This window comes from Apodemus sylvaticus, chromosome 6, assembly GCF_947179515.1.
Source record: "Apodemus sylvaticus chromosome 6, mApoSyl1.1, whole genome shotgun sequence".
Lineage (NCBI taxonomy): Eukaryota > Metazoa > Chordata > Mammalia > Rodentia > Muridae > Apodemus > Apodemus sylvaticus.
In genome coordinates, this window is record NC_067477.1 from 50,474,065 (window position 1) to 50,498,792 (window position 24,728).

The 24,728-nt window shown below is 44.0% G+C and overlaps 1 protein-coding gene across 3 annotated transcripts in view; it reads right to left on the reverse strand.

Moving 5' to 3' along the window:
• Positions 1-24,728, reverse strand: part of Daam1 (dishevelled associated activator of morphogenesis 1) — a 164,601-nt gene that overhangs the window by 11,305 nt on the left and 128,568 nt on the right. For all 3 annotated transcript variants that reach the window (XM_052185688.1, XM_052185687.1, XM_052185689.1), the window contains 8 exons: positions 24,297-24,596; positions 23,874-23,981; positions 16,244-16,350; positions 9,681-9,765; positions 5,991-6,097; positions 4,375-4,463; positions 3,450-3,618; positions 253-360 (listed from right to left, as the gene is read on the reverse strand). In XM_052185688.1, coding sequence (XP_052041648.1) covers positions 253-360; positions 3,450-3,618; positions 4,375-4,463; positions 5,991-6,097; positions 9,681-9,765; positions 16,244-16,350; positions 23,874-23,981; positions 24,297-24,596 — 1,073 coding nt within the window. The remainder of the gene's footprint in view (positions 1-252; positions 361-3,449; positions 3,619-4,374; positions 4,464-5,990; positions 6,098-9,680; positions 9,766-16,243; positions 16,351-23,873; positions 23,982-24,296; positions 24,597-24,728) is intronic.

The window sequence follows — 24,728 nt, forward strand, 5'->3', positions numbered from 1 at the left end:
AGTCAGGTTTTACACGATGGGTCAGTGAGTATTCCAAAGGACCTAGAATATACATTCCCTAACACATTTGGATAATTTGGCCACAACTCAAACTTTCTTTGCACGAAGTTCGGAGGGAAGGAAGCAGAGAGGCCACTTGGCACCTTTGCACTTCAATGCTGTGGCCATGGAAGTGCTCTGCAGTCTGGCTGAGGAGCGCCCCCTTGCTCTGCTCTGCAGTTTAGCAGGTAAAGAGGTCAGCCTTGTACTTACTTGACTTTGGCAGCTTGAGGAATATCCCGTAACTCTTCACTTAGATTGAGGACCTTGGGGTACTTATTCTCCACAATAGTTATTAGATAGTGCAAAAGGGTAATGTTCCTAAGATTAAAGAAAAGGAGAACATACAGCATGATTAAAACGGTTTATATATTCAAGGGGCAAGAACCAACACAGACTAAGAATTAGCAGCCTGGCACGCCAACAGTTGTTGAGCCCTTTAAGGAGGACAACTGTTTGGAAGCCTAGAAGTCTTTTGTGAGTCTACAAACAACTCATTTGCCGTTGTGGTTGTTGGTGATGCTCACTTAAGGTTTCATGCAAAGGTCCCCATTTCAGAGCGGATGCTTGAAGTGACTGTGACTGTGCCATTACATATACAATGTTCCTGCAGCTGTGAATTCACTTCTAATTTTAGCAGCTCTTCAGGTCCTAACTGCATGACCCTTTGTAGTTGTAACAGCTGTCGGCGCCATTTTCCTGTCTGGTGATGACAGGATTGAACCCTGACTGACCTGGATGGAAAGGGGCGTCTGATAAAACCCGCTATCAGGCAAGGCTGGTCACCAATTCTACTGCACATCACAGTCACCTGGACTCCAGATGCCTGGGCCAACACCAAAGATCCATTTAACTGGGATGAGGTGGGGCCAGGCGTGATTATTTGTAAAAATTCTCTGGTTAGTCTAGCTTAGATACAGAACTGCTCATCTATCAAAACTGTCATAGATGTATACTCGTACATTTTTTAGTAACATTTCCATAATTTAGGCAGTTTGCTAATTTACAAGGGTAAGCCACTACGCTCCAGCCCACCTATACCAAAGTGAATCAGAGTTGCCTAACAATTTTCCCCATAACAATGCAAAGCATTTCCAGTGTTCTATGGCTTTACCCATACAATACAACACTGTTTCCATGTCAAGAACTCAAATAGGCTTTTTTTTTCTTTATTTTTGTTCGTATCAGTAATTACAAAACAGTTTCCACTAAAGCAAAACAGTGGCCAATACTTCTGTCCTCTCAGGCTTCTGTGAGTTCACTATGTCTTATTATTGAAGTATTATTCCTTTTAGAAGCTACCTCTCTGCCCTGAGCCTCTCCTCTAAGGGCTGAAGGTGGGAACAAAACACCAGTAACTGTCATAATAATGCTATTTCTTCATTATTTTAGAGAGTTTTTTTAAATCTAGAGAAATTCCCACTAATTTAATTGACTGCATATGTTTTTAAAAATTAAACCCAGGCCAGGCTTGCACATTTCTTTGCTGGCTAAATAATACCTCATTTGCCCAAAACAACTTAAAGAATGAACAACTGAATAGCCACACATCTGGCTAGTCCTGGTGACTACTGAATCGGCCTCTTTGTGCTGATAGCACGGTCACGTGTACAGTTGACTCAAGAGAATGCACAACTGCTCACTGGCCAACCACTCCACTAGGTACTGGGGCATTATACCTACTGATGCCACATCTGGGAACCACCTTCATTCAGAAGAAGATATTAGAGAAAAAAGATTGGAAATAATTTTTATGTATTCTTTTGAGAAAACTTGTTCATATAAATTCTATAGTCACTTTAATAAGCAGACATCAAGTAAGTACCAAATTATCAGAAGGTGGGGATGGGTGGATACTGACTTTGCATGTGTTTGGGTACATGCATGCATTGTGAGAACTGGAAGAGATGGTGTCCTTTCAAAGACAGCAGTTCTTTATATGCAACTGAGAGGCAACAGCCTGCAAACAGATCCACCTGTGGGCAAATAGCAGCACTGTGGACTGACCTGCAGATCAGGGGTTAAATCCTCCCCCAGGCTGGGGGGTGGGGCAGGAAAAAGAGCCACTTGCCACTTGACCTTGCCTTGGTTGGTTTTCTTATCTGACAACATGTGGTAAGTAACTTGGCCGAGCCACTGACAAGTTATTGTGACAATCAAATGTGAAAGTGCTCCAGAAAGCACTGAGGCTCCCATTAAGGAAAAGATGGCGGGTTTTATATAAAACAACAGCACTCTGTCTCCATGATGCAAAAATAACAGCTTAACACATGGCTTCCTTCCTTTATCCCAGACCAAGGACTGCTCTGCACTATGCCTCACTAAACCTATAAGAAACATAGGGTAAGAAGTCTCATTAGTGAGGAGTAATTGGGGTGAACAGGTGAACAGTCCATCACGCTAAAGGATTTGGTTCTGAGAAGCTTCACTTAGGAAGGATTGTGCGAGTCCCTTTGAAGCCAGTGAGAATCTCAGAGAAACAAAGCTCTTGGGCAAACGAGAGTTAATGTGCTTGATGACCCTACCTGCTCAGGACTGGCATCTTGGTGCTTCTAAGCAGACTGTTTACCTCAGCTGTGGTGCTGTGTGCATGTTCTAGGCCACATCATACTGAGCCTTGGGATGTGCAGCTGAAGGCAACTACATTCATAAGTGGAGGCCTAGCCTGGGACTGAGACATTCTGGGATGCCTGCCTTCTTTCTCTGAAGCACAGTTCTCTGCAGCAGGGCCGAGACTAGAGAGGTGATGAGACATCAGAGCTGAGAGGGCTGTGGCTTGGTTTTGGCTGTAGAGAGGCCCATCAGTGGCTCCTCTTCAGTATGTTACACTATGCTTAGAAGTTTAAAAATTTGGCCTTTATTTACTTACTTAATTTTTGTGTGTATGTGTGTGCAGGCACGTGAAACGGTGTGTGTGTTTGGGTCAGAGGGCACTTGTGGGAGTTGGGCCCTCCGTCTTGGGAAAAGCACCCTGACCCACTGAGGCGCACACCAGCCCTGTGGGTTAGTTAGCTAGTTAGTTAGTTACCTAGTAATAGGTCAGAGGATTTTATCTGTGGGTCCATCCCCAGGGGTTGAATATCAATTATTTATATTGTAATTCATAACTAGAAAATTATAGTTATGAAGTAGCAACAAAATAATTTTATGGCTGGGGTTCACCACAACAGGAGGAACCACATGAAAGGGGTGCAGCATTAGGAAGGTTGAGAACACTGGGATAGATAGTGTCCCTATGCAGAGCAAATAGATGAAGGATCCCAGGGAACTGAGGGTTGCCTGTCTGTGAGAGGAATGGAAGGAAGGCAAGAGCAGGAGCACAGCGAGGAAGCAGAGTGGCAGTGTCCGGGTGGGCAGGTCACACTCTGAAGGCACCCAGACGCTCCAAATGCAAAGGGACACACACTTACTTGTCAATACTGGATTTTGTATCCGCAATCTTGTTGAGGCTGGAGATCTTGAATCCATATGCATTGCCTCTTTGTCCTTTATTCATATAATTTCCAAAAGCCAGCACCACCTCCAGGAGCTGCTTGAGGGCGCTGCTCCTGAACACCTCCTCTGAGCCAGAACGAATCGCTTCAAAGCAAGACACACAGAACACACTGGTTATGGCCAAGGCTTTCAGTTATCCTGTCCTAAAGCAACACATCTTAACAGACATTCGGGGTGTAGAGAGTGGGTCACTAGACTCTGACCAAGCACTTTCAAAACAGGCAAATTACAAGCACAGTTAACAGCCACTAAGGTAGAAGTTCCACAGAGAATGGAAAAGTTCCTCTCCCTTCCCAGCATTTCTCAGGACTGACTCGCCAACATTAAGCACTTAGGAACAGAACAGACAGCAGAGCAATTCTATTTCCAGCCTTCCTTTGCAGAACTCCATTGCCTTTCAGATCAGATCAGTAAATGAGTTCTACTAACAGTGAACTGGTCGTTTGTTATGTATGGCTTGCAGGTATTACACCAGGGATTGGAACTCAGACTCTGACATACATTCTGTAACTGATCTTTATTGTCATCCACATCTCAAACATAAACACAGCAGCATAAACTCCACCCTTAGGAAATCCTAGGAAGGCATGGCACTGAGGATGCTAATTATAGGTTCAATGCTAGGAGTAGAAAATTCATTCCTTAGCCATGTTCATGTGGTCAAAATCCCAAACCCTGGGAGAAGCTCAGGCCATGGGCAGGAGTTCCAGAGCCCAGGCCAGGCCAGGCTGTGCAAGACACAGACCTTATATGACCGTCCATTGGAATTTCAAAAGAAGCAGTTGTTTACTTTGGGCACTTGAGACAAACAGTATTTTCTGCTAAGTGGTTTGACCTTACCTTCTACTTTGGGCTTCACTTCTGCCACACGCTCTGCAAACTTCTTTTTGAAGTACAGTGATTGCAGTCTTTGCTGGTAATGATTAATTCTGTAAGAGCAAGGTGGGTTGATTAGCACTCAGGATGAGAGCCCATTTCTCTCGAATCAGCATGGGGTATTTGGGTGATTGCCTGAGGCCCTGTACCCATAGCTCTTGTGAAAACAGAAGAGATGAAAGGAATCAAACTGCAGACTCTCCACTTTCCCCACTTCTCTCAAGTCTCTTCACTTTTCACAGTCTGGCCTTTGGCAAGGCTACAAAGATTTGTCTTTGTCAGACAGTCCTCATGCTCGTTCCCAACCTTTCTGCTTTGCAGGCAGCTCACTCAGTCTCCTGAAGACAATCAAACTTAGCCTTCCAGATAGCTCCTAGAGGAGCCAGAGAACTGCTAGCCTCGGATCTGTAGTGAAGCTACAAAGTTCTTGTTGCTGGTTGGGGCGGGGGTGGGGTGTCACAGTGTGCCTTCTCATAAAGTTTCTGAAACCCATGTTTAACCTGCTCACCATAGGTCCAGGGATCAGCCCCCTTTCTAATCCCATCCTGTAACCCCAAACAGATCTAGATTTGCAGCCCAGATACACCTCTTATTAGGTGACCTTGAGTGAGATTCCTCTGGGATTCTTTCCTCTGTGGGTAGTTGAAAAACCACACTTCTCTTCTGGAAGTCCCTACAGGCAGGGCTGCTATAAGGGTTACATGAGAAAAGCACTTGTAAAGATCTGGATATGCTTGAGAAGCAACAGCTACTTCTGGTGGTCACTAGCTTGTCTACACTGAGGGCTACAGGGCATAGCTTTGAAATCCCAAAGCTTTCCTTTGTTCAGTAGTAGTCTCCAAAATGGCTAGTTGTAAGGGAATAATGCAGAACTAAATCTGGCCACAGCAGGAATGGAGAATGAGGGACAGACTTCCCTTGGCAGGCTCTGCAGGCTCATGGCACTGAGAGAAAGGGCTCTGCCCAGGGGCTACTGGTCCTTCTCTAGGATGGAATCAGTCCACTCAACCTGGAATGGCAAAGAGACTAAGCCCCCATGCCAAACCCCACTACAGAGCAATGGCTGCCCCGGGGTCTGGAAAGGGGCTCAGGAAGCTTGCTGAGGCTCCATGGGAAGACTGTCATGGCTGATCAGTGATGTTTGCCTCTGTCTTATCCATTGCCGGAACCTGCGATCCCACTCCCTCCAATTTTTCAACAAATACGTCATCTCCCTCTAATTTATAACACACCTGAGATGTCAAGGTATTAGATGCTGAGGTACTATTCCAAGACATCAAAGTGCTGGTGAGAATGACTGTGATTGGCCCAGGGAACATCATAACACAAGAAGGCCAGAGTACAGGGGCCCAGAGGCCCACAAGGACAGCGGTGAGGATGCTCAGACATTGGCTCAATGGGGCAAGAACTTCCCCACAAACGAAGAACACATCCCACACAGCTGATATCTGAAAAGATTTTAGAACTGAAAAATGCTCCCAGATAGGTGACTGGCCCAAGCTGTTTATCTTGAACTGAGGTATAGAGACTTTCTTACTAAGGCAAAGAGGGTCTTTCATTTCCAGTGCCTTCCAGCTCACCTGCTCATCTCAAACAGGAAGCGATCAGCCTTGGCCATCCGGTCCAACTCGTGCTTGTGTTCCTCTAGCAGGTCGATGTCGCTTTTCTCAGGAACAAATTTCAAAAGCTGGAAGTGCATGCGTGAATTAAAGCAGAGGGTTAAAAAAATCTCCATAGCAAGTTTTTATCCTTTCAGCTAAACATGAAATTTTAATTTTTTAAGTTACAAGCTCTGCTAACTGGCAAGCAAGACATAAGGAATGGCTATTTATATGTTGACTTGATAGCAGTTTTAAATTGGCCTGAGAATCTTTTTTCTATTCTTTAGCACCTTTCAAATAAGAACTGTTAACAATTCTCACCAGGATCTACTTTGTGTAGATAGCTTAGCTACCCTGTCATTAGAAGGACATAAAACTGAGTTCCAGAAACATCCAGTACCTCAGCCTGCATTGCAGAGCAATTGTGCATAATTGTAAGGAACCCAACCTTGGTCTCTCTGAATCCCAGAGTTCTACACATTTTTGCATTGTATCATGGTGGAATGAATATACATTTGTGTTTTTCATTCACCGTGCTTACTTTTTCTATTTTTCCAATTCCATCGTCCTTATTGTTCCACGTAGTGTTCAGTGAGAGAAACAGTGGGAATAGAGTACCTTTTTCCATATTTTATTTTGGAGGATGAGAATGAGAACAAAGTGCACACATTTGTGTGCACTTGTGTTTGCAGGGGCTGGGTATGCATGCTGTTTTCTAGATCCAATGCTTTTTTCCTCCCCCAAATTGAAATGAGACCTTCCCCATAACTTGAGTTACTCCTTTGATAGATTTTCAGATGTTTGTTGGAACTCTTAAAAGGGAGCTGGGAGCCACCACAGAAAGACTTGGAACTACAGAGAAGGCATCATTGGGAGGTGGTGTTCATCTGAGAACATGGTCAGGGAGCAGCCCATAAAGGAGGCACTGGAGGTTAAGTTGGAGAAGCCTGTGAGCGTCACAGGACCACGGTGAGAATTCTTCACTATGGAGAATTCTTCACTATGGAGCAGCCATTGATGTCAGACATCAACAGGACCCCAGAACAGAGAAGAGCAGCCAAGCATCCTCTGGCTTGGGCAGAGGGATGCTGTGACTGTCCTCAGTAATCCCAGCTTTAAGGAGGCAAAGGCGACAGATGACAGTGGGCTGATGAGTGAACAGGAGGAGGAGAAGGGCTGGCTTTCATAAACTCTGTTCCTGTGCCAGGAACAGAGAAGACAGTGACACTGTGTGTGCACTCACTGAAGACTGACACTTGGCCAGCTGAGAGTGGAGAGGGCCAGGCTAAGGCTGAGGGGAGGAGCAGCCAGCCCAGATGGGCTCCTGACAGAAGGAATGGATGCCCCAGGGGATGGAAGGGAAGAGAAATGGGGGCAGGTGCCAAGGAGCGGTGCACGGCCTGCTGGCCAGGCATGCTTGTTTCTAGGCATTTTTGTCCCCAGGTTCAAATGGTGACACTGAACAGGACATGTAGTTTCATGCTCTTTGCATAGGGCACGTTGTAGGGCAAGGTGAAGAGAACGAGATGGTGTTCCTCTCCACTTTATTTTGGAGTTTTATCTTCTAAGGTAATTTCAGACATCTTTTTTTCCAGTTTGCCAGGGTTACAGCTGGTCTGTGATTGGGAAAACACCACCACGAAGTGTCTTGAGTGTCTTCTGTGACTTCCAAAAGCACAGGAAGAAGCATGTGGAACATTCCCCCCTCCCCCACCCCATCCCAAGCAGAGGCAAGTAACCTGCTGCATCTGGATGGTTTTCCAGAGGGACGTAGCTGGGAAAGCACCTGCGAACAGAAAAGATGGGCTCCGAGGCAGAGGGATGCAATGCAGCTCACTGACCTCAGCCACTGTGAGCCTTAGCCCTGAGGGCACCAGCAACAGACACATGGACTGCACGTGGCCCTCAATGCGGGCTCCACGCCATGGTAAGGGGATGCTGGGACAGACATGTGCCTTGAAGAGAGGTATGTGGAAGAACACCAGGCAGAGGAGCATTGCAGCGAGGAAGGGACGGGGAAAGAGCGTGGGAGCTGAGCAGAGAGCACGGAGCTCACAGAATTATCAGGAGAGACCAGGTCAAAAATGTCCTTGGCCAGATGCTGCATCAGTGGACAGATTTTCTCCCTTGTTTATTTGGAGTGTGTCTTATTTGCACTGCAAACCCTTTTGGCAGGGCTTTGCAATCCTTTCCCTCAAGGAAGAATTTTGCTGGATGCAGTTTCATAGTAAACAGATCCTCTAGAATTTTAAGCATATGACCTTGTAGCTAGAGGCTAAAGACAAAAGGATCAAAACAGCTCTGCATACAGCTAGTCACTTCTGGTAGTGACTTGAAGGTAGGGCCACCTGGAAGCTGGGTGCAGCTATGTAGTGAGGGAAAGAAGAACAGGGATCTGGAAACATCCCTGCATGGGCGAATACTTTAAATTGTGCATCCAGAGAACCATGGGAGATACGGAGAAAACAATCATTAACTCAGGAAACAAGATAACACTTTCTATACGTTCAAAGCTGAATATGCACACAGTGTCCGAGTTCAGCCTGTAGTCATGGTGGTTGGTACCCACTGATCTTCAGTGGACCTGTCTCTGACAAGCACAGACCTTAGAAATGATCACCTAAACTCAGATTGTGTCCCTAGGACAAGGGAGGGGGAAGGAGAAATAGCCAGCCTTAAAGCACTTTGAGATGGTCACCATAAAGCTCAGAAACCTTCGTTTTAAGGGATGAGGGTGACAGAGAGAAATAACAAGCTTTGTAGTAGGTACTGGTTAGAAACGCATGGCACAGTCAGAGTGGCCAAACAGAAAAGCCCAGGGGGGCTGGGGCTTTAGACTGGCTGCTTGGCCAAAGATAATGCGCTTCCTACTCAGGGACACTGATGTAGCTGCCCCTAAGTTGTGATTTACTGCCATTTATGACATAAGATGCCGCATATGAATAGAGGCATGACTTAGCTCTAAGGAATAACCCACTCACCATAGGACAGGTGTGACCGCTTAGAGCAGGTGGCTGTGCTGGGATTAATGGTTGCTTTTGCGCTTGTGGGAATGATGAGCCAAGATGCAAATTTAGTAATTAGTAGTTTGCAGAGTGATTTTTTATCTGAGTGCTTGGGAGGTTTTCGATACTCCTGAGAGACTTTTTCCCACCAGCCTCAGCAGATTTTTATGATATATTAAGACAACCATTGACCTGAAGCCTAGGGACAAAGCCTGAGATGGTGGACCCCAGGCACTTGGCAGACTTACTTGCTTTAGGATTTCATTTATGAAAGAGAGACAGAGTGGGGGAGGGAGAGAGAGCACATGACTGGCATTGACATAGGTGCCTTTAGACACCAGATAAGGTGTTGGAGCTCCTTGAGCTGGGATTACAGGTATTACAAGGCACCTAGTCACTCTCATGGGTACTGGGGATGGACTTGGGCCCTCTAGAAGAGCAGCAAGTGCTCTTAAGCCCTGAGCTATTGCTCCACCCACATTTGACAACCTGTGATGTTCCCTCTCAACTACCTTTCCACGGAACAGGAGAATAAGAGTCCTTTAAAGCAATGCAATTCAGAAATGAGGAAATTATCTACTAGCAACAGTAGGGTTTCCCAGAATCCTCTTGGCTGCTGATAGTCTGCTACTAATTGGGCTCTGAAAACTGTCTGGTGGCTCACCTGTTCTAACATGTCTTTGGGCAGATCTTCCTGTTCATCCATTGTTAGAATTGCCCGCTTGATTTCATCATTGGATAATTTCAACCTGGAGAAGGCATATTTTATTTTGTTAATAACACTGTCATGACTGTTACAATTTAGTATAAGACAACTCACTCTACTATACCAGCTGCTGATTTTCAAGTATGGGTTTTCTCAAAATTTCAGCAAAAGCTTATTTCCTGACAACACAGAAAACTAAAAATAGGATTTTGAAACAGCTTAGATATTCTTCCATGGCTCTGTAATGTTCTGCTGACACCGGGACAAGCTGCCATGTTCTATCATTAGTTTTGTCAAGGAAAGTTAGAGATGAGGCAAGTAGCCACAATGGTCTCCTCATACCCAACATCCACAAATTGTAGGTGAGGGGAGAGAGCTCAAGCCCTGACCTCACTGTATGTCAAAGGAATTCCAGGTACGCTGCAAAAATAGATTTTAACAAGCTTAGAAACCATACAGGTAAGTGAAGAGTTAAATTCATTAATATACAAAGTGAAATACATGATAACTTCTTGGACAGATTTTCTCCCTTGTTTATTGTCAGGAATTTTCATATATTTAATTTCATTTATATTTGAGGATAGGGAATCAAAGACAATACTATTTGAGAGGAGTTTCCCCAAGTTTGTTTTGTACTGCTTACTGGCTCATGCAGGATTTGTAGCTTGCATGGCAGAGTGGCTATTTTAAGTATGACAAGATCTTTACCCTTCTACTGCCTTGGAACCTGCTATGCGTTTACTGAGCCTTGCAGCTTGTTCTGGAGGTGGGTTGAGTGTGTGCTGTTGATAGTCCAACCCTCCCAAAAACCTATAGTCACCTTGGAGATAAGGATAATGTCCCAATCCTTTTTCAAGAGTCCAGTGCTGTCAGCTATAGTGCTGAAGGTTGGGTGTGGATAGGAATGCCTAGGGACTTGACAATAACCACACCCAGTAAATGCCAAACTGTCCTCTAGACAAGGACAATCCACCTTACCCCCATCTGGGATGTGGTGCCACATTCACCCCTGTGCTGGGTAGAGACAGGCTGGCCCTGGCAGACTCCTCCAGGCTGTTTCAATCCCGGGACAATCACTACATGTGCCCCCCGAACATGACAGGAAATCCACATCATTTAGTGGAACAATTTAGCTGAGTTGGTCTGGGTGAAGAATACACCAGAAGAATACAGGAGATCTGTACAGCACCAGCTCCTCATTGTCAAGGCTAGCCCTGGATTTTAGGACATAACAGGCTCTTAAGTGCCAGTGTGTGGCCACACAGGGCAAACAAAAGGATAGTAACTCAAAACTAAAATTGCCTCTAATAACAACTAACATACTAGGAAATGTACAGTTACCACTTTATTACTTTATCACTGGATGTGTGCATCAGCGGGTGCCACAGCGCACGTGTGGAAGTCAGGACAACTTCAGGGGTGGTTCTCTCCCTCATCGCATGGACCCCTGGGATTGAATGCCTGTTCTTAGGCTTGGCAGCACCCACTGAGCTATCTCATAGAACCCCACGTTCTGCTCATCAGAGAAAACTAAATGAGCTCTGCGTCTTCTCACACCAGGCTGAGGAAATTGTTTTGAGCCTTTCTGCTTTGCATTTAAAAATAAGGGGTTGAAAACCAGAGTGAGAACAATACTCAAAGCACTGGGCTTGAATTTCACTAGCTACCCAGTTGGAGTTTGAAGCTGCTTGCCTTTGAAATTGTATATATTTATGCTCTTCAATTTCCAGAGGCTGTCTGGACTAAACTTCCTCTTAATGTGGCCCACAAAGAGACAGGAGACTTTAATGAAAAGTCCTTAAGAAAATTTACCCGCCCATGGAACACCACACATGTGGCCTGCTGGATCAGACAAAGAAATCCTACCTCAGGAAGGCAGGGAGAGTACCTGCCCCCCTGCATGGCTCTCCAGCCTCAAGCTCTTGGTGTCATCTGTCACCCTCAGAATGAGCCTTTAATCCCTGTAATTTAAGGAGCATGCTGATTGGAGCCTGCTCATTGCTCTCACAGCTTGGCAGTGCTTGGTGTTCTGCGGGTGACAACTCTTGAGGCATCTGCTTCCACTGTCCTTTCTTGGCAGGAAATGAACCAGCCACCTTAAAATAGTATTTAACTCCAGGTTGCTCTACTTTGCCCAGAGAATCAGAACACTCAGGGATAATGAGAACAAGCTAGGACTAGACGGCTCCACTTCGGTGGGCATAAGCCAGATCCTCCTACTTAATAAAGGAGCTTTCTGTGGTTTATGACAGCCAGGTTGCCATGTCAAGAGAGGACTGGAAAAAGGAACAGCTGTACTCGGAAAGCGGTCATTCTACAATACAGACCCACTTAAGTGAGTGTCCTTCCTTCCTTCCTTCCTTCCTTCCTTCCTTCCTTCCTTCCTTCCTTCCTTCCTTCCTTCCTTCCTTCCTTCCTTCCTTCCTTCCTTCCTCTCTCCTGGTGTGGGTGAGGAAGCCCCTTTTGGTGAATAAAGCAGTCTGAACTTTAAAGTGCTACATGTTATCCACATATAGACAGTAGAGAAGTTGCTTATGCTACTGAGGGACTATTATAATAAAAAACAATTAAATTGGATTTTAATACATAAACACATAGGAGGCAAGTTCTTAATAGCTTCTTATTCTGAGATACACATGACCACTCCATTCTCCTCACATATGTGATAAACAGGGCACTGTTGTCCCCCCACTGAATAACTTCTCTTCCTTCTGCTCTTAAGAGCTTCAGGTGACCTTGGTCACTTAAGCTGTAAATACCTACTTATGATGCACAACAGCAGTCACCTGCTTTGGGCTCTAAGCCAGGTGGTAGCAAGTTCCCCTTACCTAACTTTTGTAGCACATAAGGAAGCTCTAAAGGCTATCCAAATACTGGGGGTATGCATATATTTGAAAATACAACATATAGAATATGCCATAGGCTTTCATCGCCATAGATGTTAGTGTTATGATTGATGTGACATAAATCCTCCACCAACAAGAGAACAGATGGACAGCAGCCTTCACGAGGGAAATACACAGGGAAAAAAGGCATTGCATGTGTAGAAAGCCAGAAAATCCTCACATAATTTTTGATATATTTTTGGTTATCCTTAAGAACAAAATGAAATGCCAATTCCTACCAAAGGTTTCTCATCTCTGTCAGTTCTGGCCCCCACATGTCTTACCTGGACTATAGAAAGAGAATCCTATTTAGTGTCTCCTCTGTAACCAATGCTTGGTCTCTCCTATCTTACATTTCAAACCAAGCAAACTTAAAGCCATATTAAAACAAACCCCATTCTCCTTGGGAACAAACCCCATTCTCTGATTCCATGATTATAAACGGCATTAGCCAAGCAGTGACTGTGGGGCTTCATGCATGGAGGTTCGTTCTCCTTAGCCCACAATCTTCACTCTAGAACAGGAGTTATGACGTGATTGTGGCTGACTTGTGTGTGCCCCACAAGGCCCAAGACTGAACAAGAAGCTCTCCAGCCAGGCTTCACTGACTACAAATGCCAATCCCAAGGTCTCCTTTTCCCGCAGGGTTTGCTTTACTAGTCTGAAGTCTGATTAGAATTGCCTTCCTTACTCCCCCACATCCAGTGCACACACTTTCTCTAGGAAACCTGGAGCTCCTCTCCTATATGACTGAGCTCTGTGTCCTTCAGTAAGGCCTGGTTATACCATCTTCTCTCAAGGAACATTTTTCTTCTCCAATCAGCCTTGAGCTTTCAAAGGCAACAGTGCCATTTGACTTGCTTTCTTCACTGGGATTAATGACTTGTTGTGAAGATGTTGAAGGGAGCAGGGTCGTGTGTACCTTCAGATGTTGTGACTATCACTATGGGCCCATTGTGAGGCAGAACATCATGGTGGGGAGGGCACAGCTAAGCAAAAGGCTGCTGTTCTGAGAGGTTTGGGAAGGAGCAAGATAAAGAGGACAGAGGCAGAGAAAGGATACACCTTCACAGACACATTCCAGTGATATCCTTCCACCAAGTGTCCATTCCCGTAGTTTACACCCACATAGTCCAATTATGAATCCGTTTTTATGTTCAGAGACCTTGGAAGCCAATGACCTTTTACAGTCCCCCTGTGAGCTGTGCACTGGGAACCAACTCTTCAACGCATCTTCAGAGGTGATCACATAAGTTCACAGCACCACCATAAGTTCTGGTATATGTGCACCCAGCATGGTGGTGTGTAAGCAAATGCTTGAAAGTCCTACTGTCTTAAAAAGAAGTACAGATATGCTTTTGTGCACGCCCTGCTGCTGAAAGTCCTTAGCTGCCTTTTGTATATAGTAATGAACTGCCAAGGAAAGAGAGATTAAAATCTCCTAACTTTCTAGAAATCGAAATAAACCACAAATTAAAATTAATCCAGTTTAACTTCCTCTACTTTTACCTCAGCAAATTTAACATCTTGGCCACATGTAAGGTTTTAACAATTATTACCAAATGAAAAAACATGCACTGCCATCTCAAAGGAGGGCTTCTGACCTGGCTAATATGAAATCACTGAGACTCAAGGTTACATTGCTATCCTCACCATACTGTAATGTGCTCATTATAATAATCTATTAAGAATGTCCACAGGTATGCTAACTAGGTTCCAGGTAAACTGTCTTGGAGAGAAAAAGAGAGCATTTAAACACACACAGTGCTATATTACTTTACCTTAGGCTCTGCGATGTTTGAAGTATCAGGATTTACACACCATAGATACAAAATAATTCCTTCAATAATGGGATGGGAAATTAGCCAGAGAGAGTTGTAACCTTATCTGTAGCCTGGGTAATTATCCTGGTTGGCACTGAGCACCGGGAATACTTTCTTTATGAGGAATGAGGTTTCAGTTTGTACTCTCCAAGCATTTCAACACTTTAGACTTCAGAGTGATGTCTCTCTTTGTCAAGTGTGTTGAAAGTGCTCTGGACAGCAAACACACAAGCTATACATAGAAGGATTCAGATTAAGACAAAACAATAACAACTTGGGGTTGGGAGGTGCCTCAGGAGTAAAGAGGACCAATGTCTGGTTCTCAGCACCCACATATAGGTTCACAAACATTCATAATTATAGTCCCACGGAATCTGATAGCCTTTTCTGACTTCCATGGACACAAGGCACATGTATGGTACACAGACATACATGCAGGCAAAAATAGTCAAACACATAAAAAGATCTTTAAAAAAAATATAACAAACACACACCTTTCCCCAAATCTTCACTTACATTTCCAATTAGGAATGTTATTTGGGAAATAGTAACAACATAAATATACACACCATGGAAGAAAGTAATAGACACTTCAGCAGTGCGGCCTTCAGCACTTATCTAACTTAAGCATGGTTCATGGTGCAGAAGTGAGGCTAAGGGGCTTGGCCATTTCTATAGTTTCCACTCTGAGCAGAAATGAAATGGGTGGTTCATGTTACCTTACAAGTTGCATTAAAATTCAAGGATCTCATGAAGGTTCAGCTTCTCTTTCACTAAAGGAGACACTTGCTCCTTGAAGTAATAATATACACCCGGCCAACAGTCAGGTGTCCATGCTGAAACCGAGCAGCAGCTCTTTGTGTTCAAAGAAACTCAGTTCAGTACTAAGGACCTCCACTTTTCATCGTGGCTCCCTCCTCAGTCACCTGACACCAGCCCCATGCACACAGGCCATTCTTCCCAGGCTGAAGCTTATCCTTTTCATCCCACTGTCAGCATGTTTGCATCTTCCTGCACGGGATTAGCATTAGTTATCTTTGCCTAACTACATACCAAAAAGCCATGTGAAATATGGAACAACCGAAAGACACTGCAATCACAATTCAGGCTCCTGTTTCCTATTTTCATGTCAAGTTCTGAGGTCTTAAAATTTACAAGTTATAAGAAAGATTTCTGAACAAGGCTGAATTGGCTAAATTAACATTTCACTGAGATTTACATATCTTTATAAAACAAAGATGTTCAAAAGGAGAATGAACTCATGTAATTCTGAAATATAAAAAAAGTGACATTAGAAAGCAAAATAGAGCTAAGAGTAGTAGTGCATGCCCTTAATCCCAGCACTCAGGAGGCAAAGGCAGGAGCAGGTGGCTCTCTGTGAGTTCAGGGGGCCAACTACAAAGTGAGTTTAGGACAGCTAGGGTTCTATTACACAGAGAAACTGTGTTTCAAAACAACAACAACAACAACAACAACAACAAAAGCAAACTAGAGAAGCACCAACACAGCTCCTGACTCTGTGACAGTGTGACTCAAGGACACTGTGACAACGAAACTGGGTCCATAAGTAAGAGATGTCAATGAAGTCAGTTCATTTCTTAGGCTTCTGGAAAGGAAAAGACCAGGGTCAGCATGCAGCCTGAGAGAGCTCTCCAGGAAAAGTAACACCAGCAAGTGTTACTTCACCCTACACAGAAGGAGCTCGGAGACCTGCACTTCAGCAGAAGAAGAACAAAATAAGCAGCAACCATGTGGTTCTAGGCTAAGAGGAGGGCTGGGCCTCCCAGGCATGTTTATTCAGCACCAACAGTACCTCGACAGAAGGATGTTGCAATTCTGAGCTCTCCGTCCATCAATCACTGACAGCTCTTTGACTTTAAGTTTGGAACTCAGTGTGTCATCAATGGCATCTGCTTCTTTCTGGAAAGAACACAAGAGACATCCATCAAAGTCAACTGTGGATAGTCAGGCTCCAGACACACACTTTTCTTCCACATTCTCTGTGCACATACACACACCCTGGTAGAGTTGAGATGATGAGGCGATGTTCAGAAGGTTGCGCAGTCAAAACAAAAGCTACTCTCTACTTGGTAAAGACAATTACGAAGCTGACCACCCACATTTGAAAAGCATTATTTAGAAGAACAAAGAGCCTCCAAGTTGAAGATGTTAAACGTGCATAAATTATCAGTGCACGATGCTGTTCTTTTGTTCCTCAGATCTCAATGAACAGCACACAGAACTGTCACTGTGAATAGAGCTCAGCAGAGCCTTGTCATTACTGGACCAGTCACTTATGGGGCCCATTCACCCGAGAACCATGTTCAATCTTTGGCAGTCAAGAAAGTTGAGAGATAATCCCCAAGCACCTTCGTGTGTAACAGGAAGTCCCAAAATGCCAAATGTACCTTTCATATCCCAAGCCTGACAGAAGAACAATGGAGAGGGGGCAGTAGAAATCTGTTACCTGAATTAACAATTGAACACTATTTGCTTATTTTATTCATTCATGATGGCCAGATATAACTAAGGTGGAACAGACATAAAACAATTAGATGCAACACAAAGATCAAGGTGAGAATACGGGCTAACTTGGTAAGTAGTCAACTTGATTTCATTAGTGGTTAGGGACTATGCACTATGGAATTTACAAAATATAGAGAAACCAGAGAGCTTTGGAATTGTGTCCTAGTTTAGGAGGCAGAGTCAGTATGAAGGAATATCAGAGAACCATGGGGGCTAAACAAGAAAGGTCTCTTGTGCTTGGATTTCAGGCATACTCTGGAGAGACAGTCCAGGAAGAGTTGAATCCCAGAGTGGAATCACCTAGTCACTGAGTTATATTATCTAACAAGATAAAAAAGGGATTTCAAGCTTACAGTGAGCCAAGGAGTTGTGTTAGGTAAGGGTTATATAGTAGCTCACTTACCTGCTTGGAGTTATTGTTCACAAAGAACTCCTACAGCCATGGCAGAGGCATAGAAAAAGCAAATCAGATACATGCAATTCAGAAACCACAGCAGCAAACAGGGAAAGTCAAAGCAGTCAAGGACATTGGTGGTGCAGGGCCAGAGGGCAGGAGCTGTTTCCTGCCCTTGAGGGCCTTAACTCAAGTGAGTGGTCTGGCTGAAGATACAGTGAAGATCACAGTGTAAGACTTGAAAGATGGCTTTTCAAGTGGGAGCAAATCAAATTCAGGAAAGAAAAGGGCTTAGAAGGAGAAGGAATATAATAATTCCTCTTGAAAACAGCCATCAGGCTTCCATTTATCCATTTATTCAATGTGGTGCTTGCATGATTGAATGTGTAACTGTGTGTGTGCATGCACATGTACATTGTGTACATAAGTGTGTGTCTGCATACACACACACACACACACAACCACACGATGCTCAAGACTAAGGAACATACACACATTAGGCAAGTATTCCACCACTGAGCTAGATTCCCAGCTACCATGTTGAATTTTTTACTTCAAGATTATCAATTAAATTCATCAGCTTGACTGAACAATCACACTGTTATAGAAAATGTGCTTCTCTTTGGTGGAAATACCTGTCTTCTTGCATCATAAGGAAGAGTTAAGAAAAGACTGTAGTGTGACCCAAATGAGCAATGCCAACTCTAGCGCCCCTTCATAGAGGGTGTAAACCATGGCAGCAGGTGTTGTGGGGGAGGGGGGAGGAAAAGCACGGAGCATGGGAACCGAGAAGACGCTGGTGCAGTTATTGGTGGCCATGTCCCAGGGGTCTCAGGGCTGTTCAGCAGACAAGGTCAATAGCTTCTTGAAAGAATTTTTAGAGAATTCTTCTAATAAAGATGGGAAAGAAGAGCTAATGGTATGTTATGAGAAAGTGGCAGCTCTTCCTGCATACTTTTGCAAGGCAGGATCGAGAGAAGCTTTGGTGTGCAAAAAACACGCTGCAGCTCTCAGGCCAACTGTGTACAACTAGCATTTGCTCAGCAGATTCCTTAAGGTCTCCCTGGTCTCGGCAGCACTGCCAAGGCCAATTTTATACAGATGAACTGTTTCGCATAATTCTTCTAGTGAGAAACAGAATGTGCCCCCACCCCCGCCCCCAGCCTTGGTCTGCCCATACAAGGAGGCCTGCTGCTCTGGAAAGGCATTTAAAAAGCATACTGATAACCACAAGAAACTCTTCTTCTGCCTGATAACCCAGTTTTCTTTTGCCCCTGTTATGTCTTAGATTTTCTACTCCCAAACTCTTTAGGACTCTTCTAATAAAAGTAGTTTTAAAGACAGAAGACTTTGGTCAAACAAACTCTATGAAGGCAACTTAACCAAAGATAAATAAGTACTACTTTAAAAAGACCCTGCTCTCACTGTCTACTCTCCAAAACAGAAATTTTTACCAGGTTTTCTGGAAACTAACATTATACCTTAAATTCATTCACACTGTTGAGAAATAAAGACATCTGACCTCCTTATGAGCCAACATGGAGAAGCACAATTATTTAAGTTTTTGAACTGACAAAAGTCACTTTGCCCACTCTGGTCTTCCTTTGGCTGAGTTTATAGAGCGGCTGGTCCTTCTGTAACCATGAGCAGCAATATGCATGGTGGCTAGTTGCTAAGTGGTGCAGCCTATGTTTCCAAAGAGGGTGAAAAATGCCATCTGAGGTTTTGGTAACTGTTAGCCTTAAGACAGTACTTCTTTGATGATCCTGTAATTAACATAGTACAAATTAAATCACAAATGGGATGGGTTCTTTAGGCAGGGCACACTGGAAATTACGAAGCTCTCAGCTCATATCAAGTATGCTAAGATTCTGTTTAAAGCCTATTCCCCAGGAGATCAAAGGGTATATATATGAGATTGGAATGGGATTAGGAAGTTGGTATTTGAATTTTCAGGGACCAATGCTTGGAAACTACTATAGACTGTTCCACAATGAAATGACAGTTCAGCCTTGCAGAGATAATGATAATCTTTACATAAATGGATTTTAATTCTTCCAAATTCAAACACATGCTAATAATTATATACAATCCTTATTTGATGATTCTTATCACAGACCTTCAAACTACCTAAAAACTATGTTTATTTTTTTATTTTTTTATTTGTGTGTGTGCATGCACGTGCATGTGCACCCCATGCCATAACATATGCATGGAGTCAGAAGACAACTGTGGAAGTCTAGTCTCTCCTGCTATGTGGCTTTGAACTCGGGCCATTAGGCTTGGTGTTACTTTATCTACTGAACTGTCTCCGCAGCCCTACACTTAAACAAGCAAACCCAACAACACTGCTCCCAGCTTTGCTTTTCTTTCAGTGCTAAGACTAAGGAGCATGAGGATTGAGAGCTGGAGACACAGCTCTGGGGGAAGAGCACTTGCTTAGAATGCACGAAGCCCAAGATCTGAGCTCCAGCACTGTAAAGCAAAGCGAGAATATTGACATAGCTGAAGAAGGGGGTGAAACTGTCTTAGGATTTTTCCAATGTGAAAATTAGATGCAAAAACTAATTTGACTGTAAAAAAAAAAAAAGAAAAGAAAAAAAGAAAAAGAAAAATTCTTTGACCATTCTTAAGGAATCTGTAGATCTGGCTGAATATTCCAAATGGGACACTGAAGGACTTAAAATATTACACTCTAGCATTGGAGTTGGAGAATGGAGCCTGGGCCAGTAGTTTTCTTTTGTTCCCTAAATCAAAGGATGATGGCTTTGAAATATTACACTTTGTGGGGATCATAGGCTCCTGAAGAAGAGCTGTCCTCAGGCAAAGGGTAAGACAGAGAGACCCTGTGAGCTGCTAGTGTGAAGACTTCCTTTAGGCAAAAGTAGTCGCTTTAGCTCATTTTCCCTCTATCCAACTGTATAGAGAGAAATAAATTGATAGCATGTCAGGATGAAATTTCCCATTACAGATGTGAGGACTATACAACTGTATCTTCATAAAACTATAACATAGCATCTGATGTATTAAGAACTAGTCTCTTGGGGCAGACCTGGAGATCATGTGTAATGTCGTTCCAATGAGGAAAAGGTCTTGAGATTCAAGAAATTGACTTTCAAATGAACTTCTGGAATGTGCACAGGGGAATAGCTGTATGCTATTACACTCCATTTCATGGGAGGCATAAGCTTACACAATTGGCTCTCTACACCTTTAATGCATGCACTTAAAAATAACCACTCTCTACAGTCTGGTAGTAGTAATGAATAAAACTACAGATGGAAGAACAAAGAAAAAGTGAGAACTCGGCAAGTCTGTAGTCCGGAGTGTGGCTGGCGCCTGTTAGGATACTGAGGACACACTAAGCCCTGTTTACAATATCTGCAATATAAGAATTGCAACCTCCCTCCTAGAGTTGGGATGAGAATTAAGTAAGGAAACAGTACAGAAGCTCCTTGAGTAGTAAATTTTATGGTTGATGAGAATAAGAACTGTTTATATCACACCAGTCCCAGACACATAAGCAATAGCAACCACTGTCTTGGTTCATATGACATTTACTTATGGTTGTCTCATCTCTGCTTTATACTATAATTATATTGTGGGCTCATGTAAAGGCTGAATGAATTTGAATCATCTGATCCGCTGACACATTTATATATAAAAAAGGAGACAAATTAAATACCTGATTTGAATGATAGAATAGTGGGTAAGCTTAAAAATACAGGCGAATGCATTTATTTATGTAGGTGTGTGTTTATATATACATGCATGCATATATGCCCAAAGTGTCACTCCTTATTAAATGATGCTGAGTTATGTCAAACTCAGGCTCAGATGGTTCTATCAGATGCCTGTAGTAATAATGTATGTGTGTTCCTCTGAATGCCTGAAAAATTCATCAACACAAACAAATGGCTAAAGTCCAGAGTTTCATATCTTTGGAGGAAGGAAAGAGCTACCAGGGAAAATGATGGGTTCTTGGCATTCATTTAGTACTAGAAATAAGAGCAGTTTAAGTGTGGCGACAGTTGCATATTGTGTTGCCATGCCTGGAATGAACACACAGGTCTTTGATGCTGCAGTTTTGGGATGAGGGGATAACCTCATTTACTCTGACTTACATACTCCAATTAAGATGCCTGTAGCCTTTCATTTTCCGGATCTCAACAATGTAAATGCAATGAAGTGGCTCAAGTTAGCCTCATTTGGAAAATAAATTGATGGTTTATCTTCTATTTTTATATCAGAAGGGAAATATTTAAAATACCCAAGAGGTGCAGGTGTGTTGAAATTTGTCTTCAGAAAGTTTTGCTGAAAATTTTGGTGATAGCCCATCTTCACCAGTCTATCCGTGTTAAGAAGAACCAAAATGTTCTGATCTATCCTGTCAGGGATGAGCACTGATTACTTAAACAGTGCTGGTTGCTAGGAAACGGTTACTCAGTTGCAGAGCTTTCTGCAATTGTCTCTCCCAGAACTCTGGAAAACTGTCCACATATTTGTCCCAGAGCCTTTTGGCAGCATCCTCCTTCGCTTTCTGCTGAAAGCCGGTTAATTATGAGGCGTGTAAACTTGGGCCGCTCCACCACCTGCCTTCATCACAAATGCAGCCCACATGCGCAGACTTGCATCGGCCATGAGAACACTTGCTGCTTTCCCTCCATTTAATACACTTCTCTATGATTCCAATCTTCACCTCAGACAACCTCAGTGTGAAAGAAATGGGACTTGTAACCAAATCACAAGATTACTTGAATTACATGGAAACTTGCTAAGATGTTATGCCCAGATCCAGGGCCTCCTTCCTAGGATACAAGAGAGAGAAGGAGTGAACAGAGCAGCCAATCAGGAATGAACTGGGCTGTGTAGCTGCAGGACATGGGCTCTGAGCACAGCTTTGTTTGTTCTTTGAGACATAAGGTGCACTGTTCTCCTCTGAACAAACCCCTCACCTCCCTTTCTGTCACCTTCGCTAGCCTGGTGCACACAACACTGAGCGAGGCATCTTTGTACTTAGGAAGGGGCTGGGCAAGAGCTTGTTTTAGGGTTAATGGCAGCATGGCAGGCGAGGAACTTTATTTTCCTAGTCTACTGAGCCAGCATAAAAAGGCCCTGCACAGACACTCTCCCTCTCTCAAAGTAAAATCCTCTAGTGAATACGACCTGTCTCCCACACAAATATATCAGAAACCATCTTGAAAAGAAATCCCGGGTTTCATTCTTCTCTCGCCTCTGTCCAGCTCCTCCTTGGTGACTAGCATCGTCTGTGAGGTGGCCTTTCTGAGGAGATGAGCCAAGACAGCACACAAGGATGCCTGCTGCTTATTTAAGGATGCTCCACCCAGTTCATTGTTCTCATAGCAGCCAGGCTGCCAGGGAAGCTCTCAGGATGCCTGGCACTTGGTGGCCCATCTAAGGGTGGCATGCTTGTTCACAGGTTCTCCCTTTTGGTCTGCCTTTGGAACCTTTCTCTCCATACTCCTGGGCTCAAGTTTCCCCTCTTCGGGGCTCTTACTGATTTTGCCTCTCTCCTTTTCTTTGTTCCTGTGAATTCTCTATACATAGCTACCCTGCTCTAACTTTTTGTTGTTGTTGTTGTTGTTTTTTTTTTTTTTTTTTTTTTTTTTTTTTTTGGTTTTTCGGATTTGGTTTTTTCAAGATAGGGTTTCTCTGTATAGCCCTGGCTGTCCTGGAGCTCACTCTGTAGACCAGGCTGGCCTTGAACTCAGAAATCCGCCTGCCTCTGCCTCCCAGAGTGCTGGGATTACAGGTGCGTGCTCTAACTTTTAATCTATACTTTTGACCTTTGGAAAAAGCCCTCTAGAGCAACAGGAGCGTCTACACAGATGTGAGCAGAGCTCACACAAGGAGGCTGCCTACAGGCACACCATGTGTGCAGGCAATAGGCCCCGCCCGCGCCGTGTTCTGGCCACCATTATGGAAGTATAGTAGGAGCTTTCCTAGCTCTACTGTTATTAACAGCTTCACACTAGCTCAGCTCGCACGACCATACCAGTGAGTCTATAATGTTCACGACGTCGGTGTAAGGCTCCTCTGTAGATTCTACTTAGCTGCTAAATTATAGTTCTTACCAAATCCCAAACTTCTAAAGAGTCTGTCTAGTCCAAAAAGCATTTTTCTTCTGAGCCTAACCGTCTGATATTTCTCTTAACTCTGACAGCCCAGCATGGTTTCAGAAACAAATACTTGCCTCGAGATTCATTTTGAGTAAGCACAGATAACATACAGTGCTGTCTATGCATACATAAAGAAGATGCAGATACACTACCATAGGGAGGGTCTCCACAAAGAGTCCACATGCCTTCAAGTAGTCCACATGCACTGATGGGCCACTGGACACACACATGGACATGCCAGCTATGCTGCTTTGCAGGAACATCTTGGGAAGACCAAAAGGCATGGCCCCAAAGTGCTCATGCACCTTGGTTTTGGCAGATGGTCCAGAGACCATGCTTTAGGACACAGTACTTGGAGGCATCTGGAAGGCTCATGTTGTTACCTGCTGTCTTTGGTAGGCAGAGAATGTTCTTTCTAGGTCTTCAAGGTCTAGAATTTTGAAGACTTTGGTATCATCAATTTCAGTCCATACTGTTCCATCCAATTTGTTCTAGAAATAGCAAGTTAACAAGTTCCATGATTGACAGTCATACAGAAAAAATAATGTTCTTAAAATAAAAATAGTTTTGTTTTTTAAGTACCATTATCTCAAATTTATAATTCTACAGGATGCTCCAGTGAGCTGGTTTGAAGCAATGTATAATTATCACAGACACATTATCAGCTAACATAGAAGCTGGGGAGAACCCCAAGTCTGCACTAGATGGTCAAGCTAACCAGCAGCAGGTGTTTCCCCTCTGAGGGCGCAGAGCTGCAGGTGCCACCCACTAGTCCACTAATGGGAAAATGGGAACAAATGGCTTACCTCAGGCAACTTGGACCAGTTGAAGGATTTCAGGGCGTTGGTGGGCTGGGGAATGTTTTTCTTCTTGAGTGTTAGACTCACTGGAGCACCAGGAGGTGGCAGGATTCCTCCTAAAGGAGGAGGCCCTGGGGGAGGAGGAGGACCCCCAGGAGGGAGGGGAGGTGGTGGAGGAGGAAGTGGTCCACCTGAAAGGAGTGGGGGTGGTGGGGGAGGGAGAAGAGACCCCAACCCAGAGGAAGGAAAGGGCCCTCCTGGGGCTCCAGGCGAGGGTCCTCCTGGGACTGAAGCACAGACGGCCCTCTGGAAAGAGAAGACCAGGAGAGTCAGTGGAAGACTCTGAATGACTTTAGGAATCTAATCTTGTCAATGGAATGTGCAACAAAGCACCCACATTTTTGAGCACATGGTTTTCAAGGGTGGGTAGAACTTGAC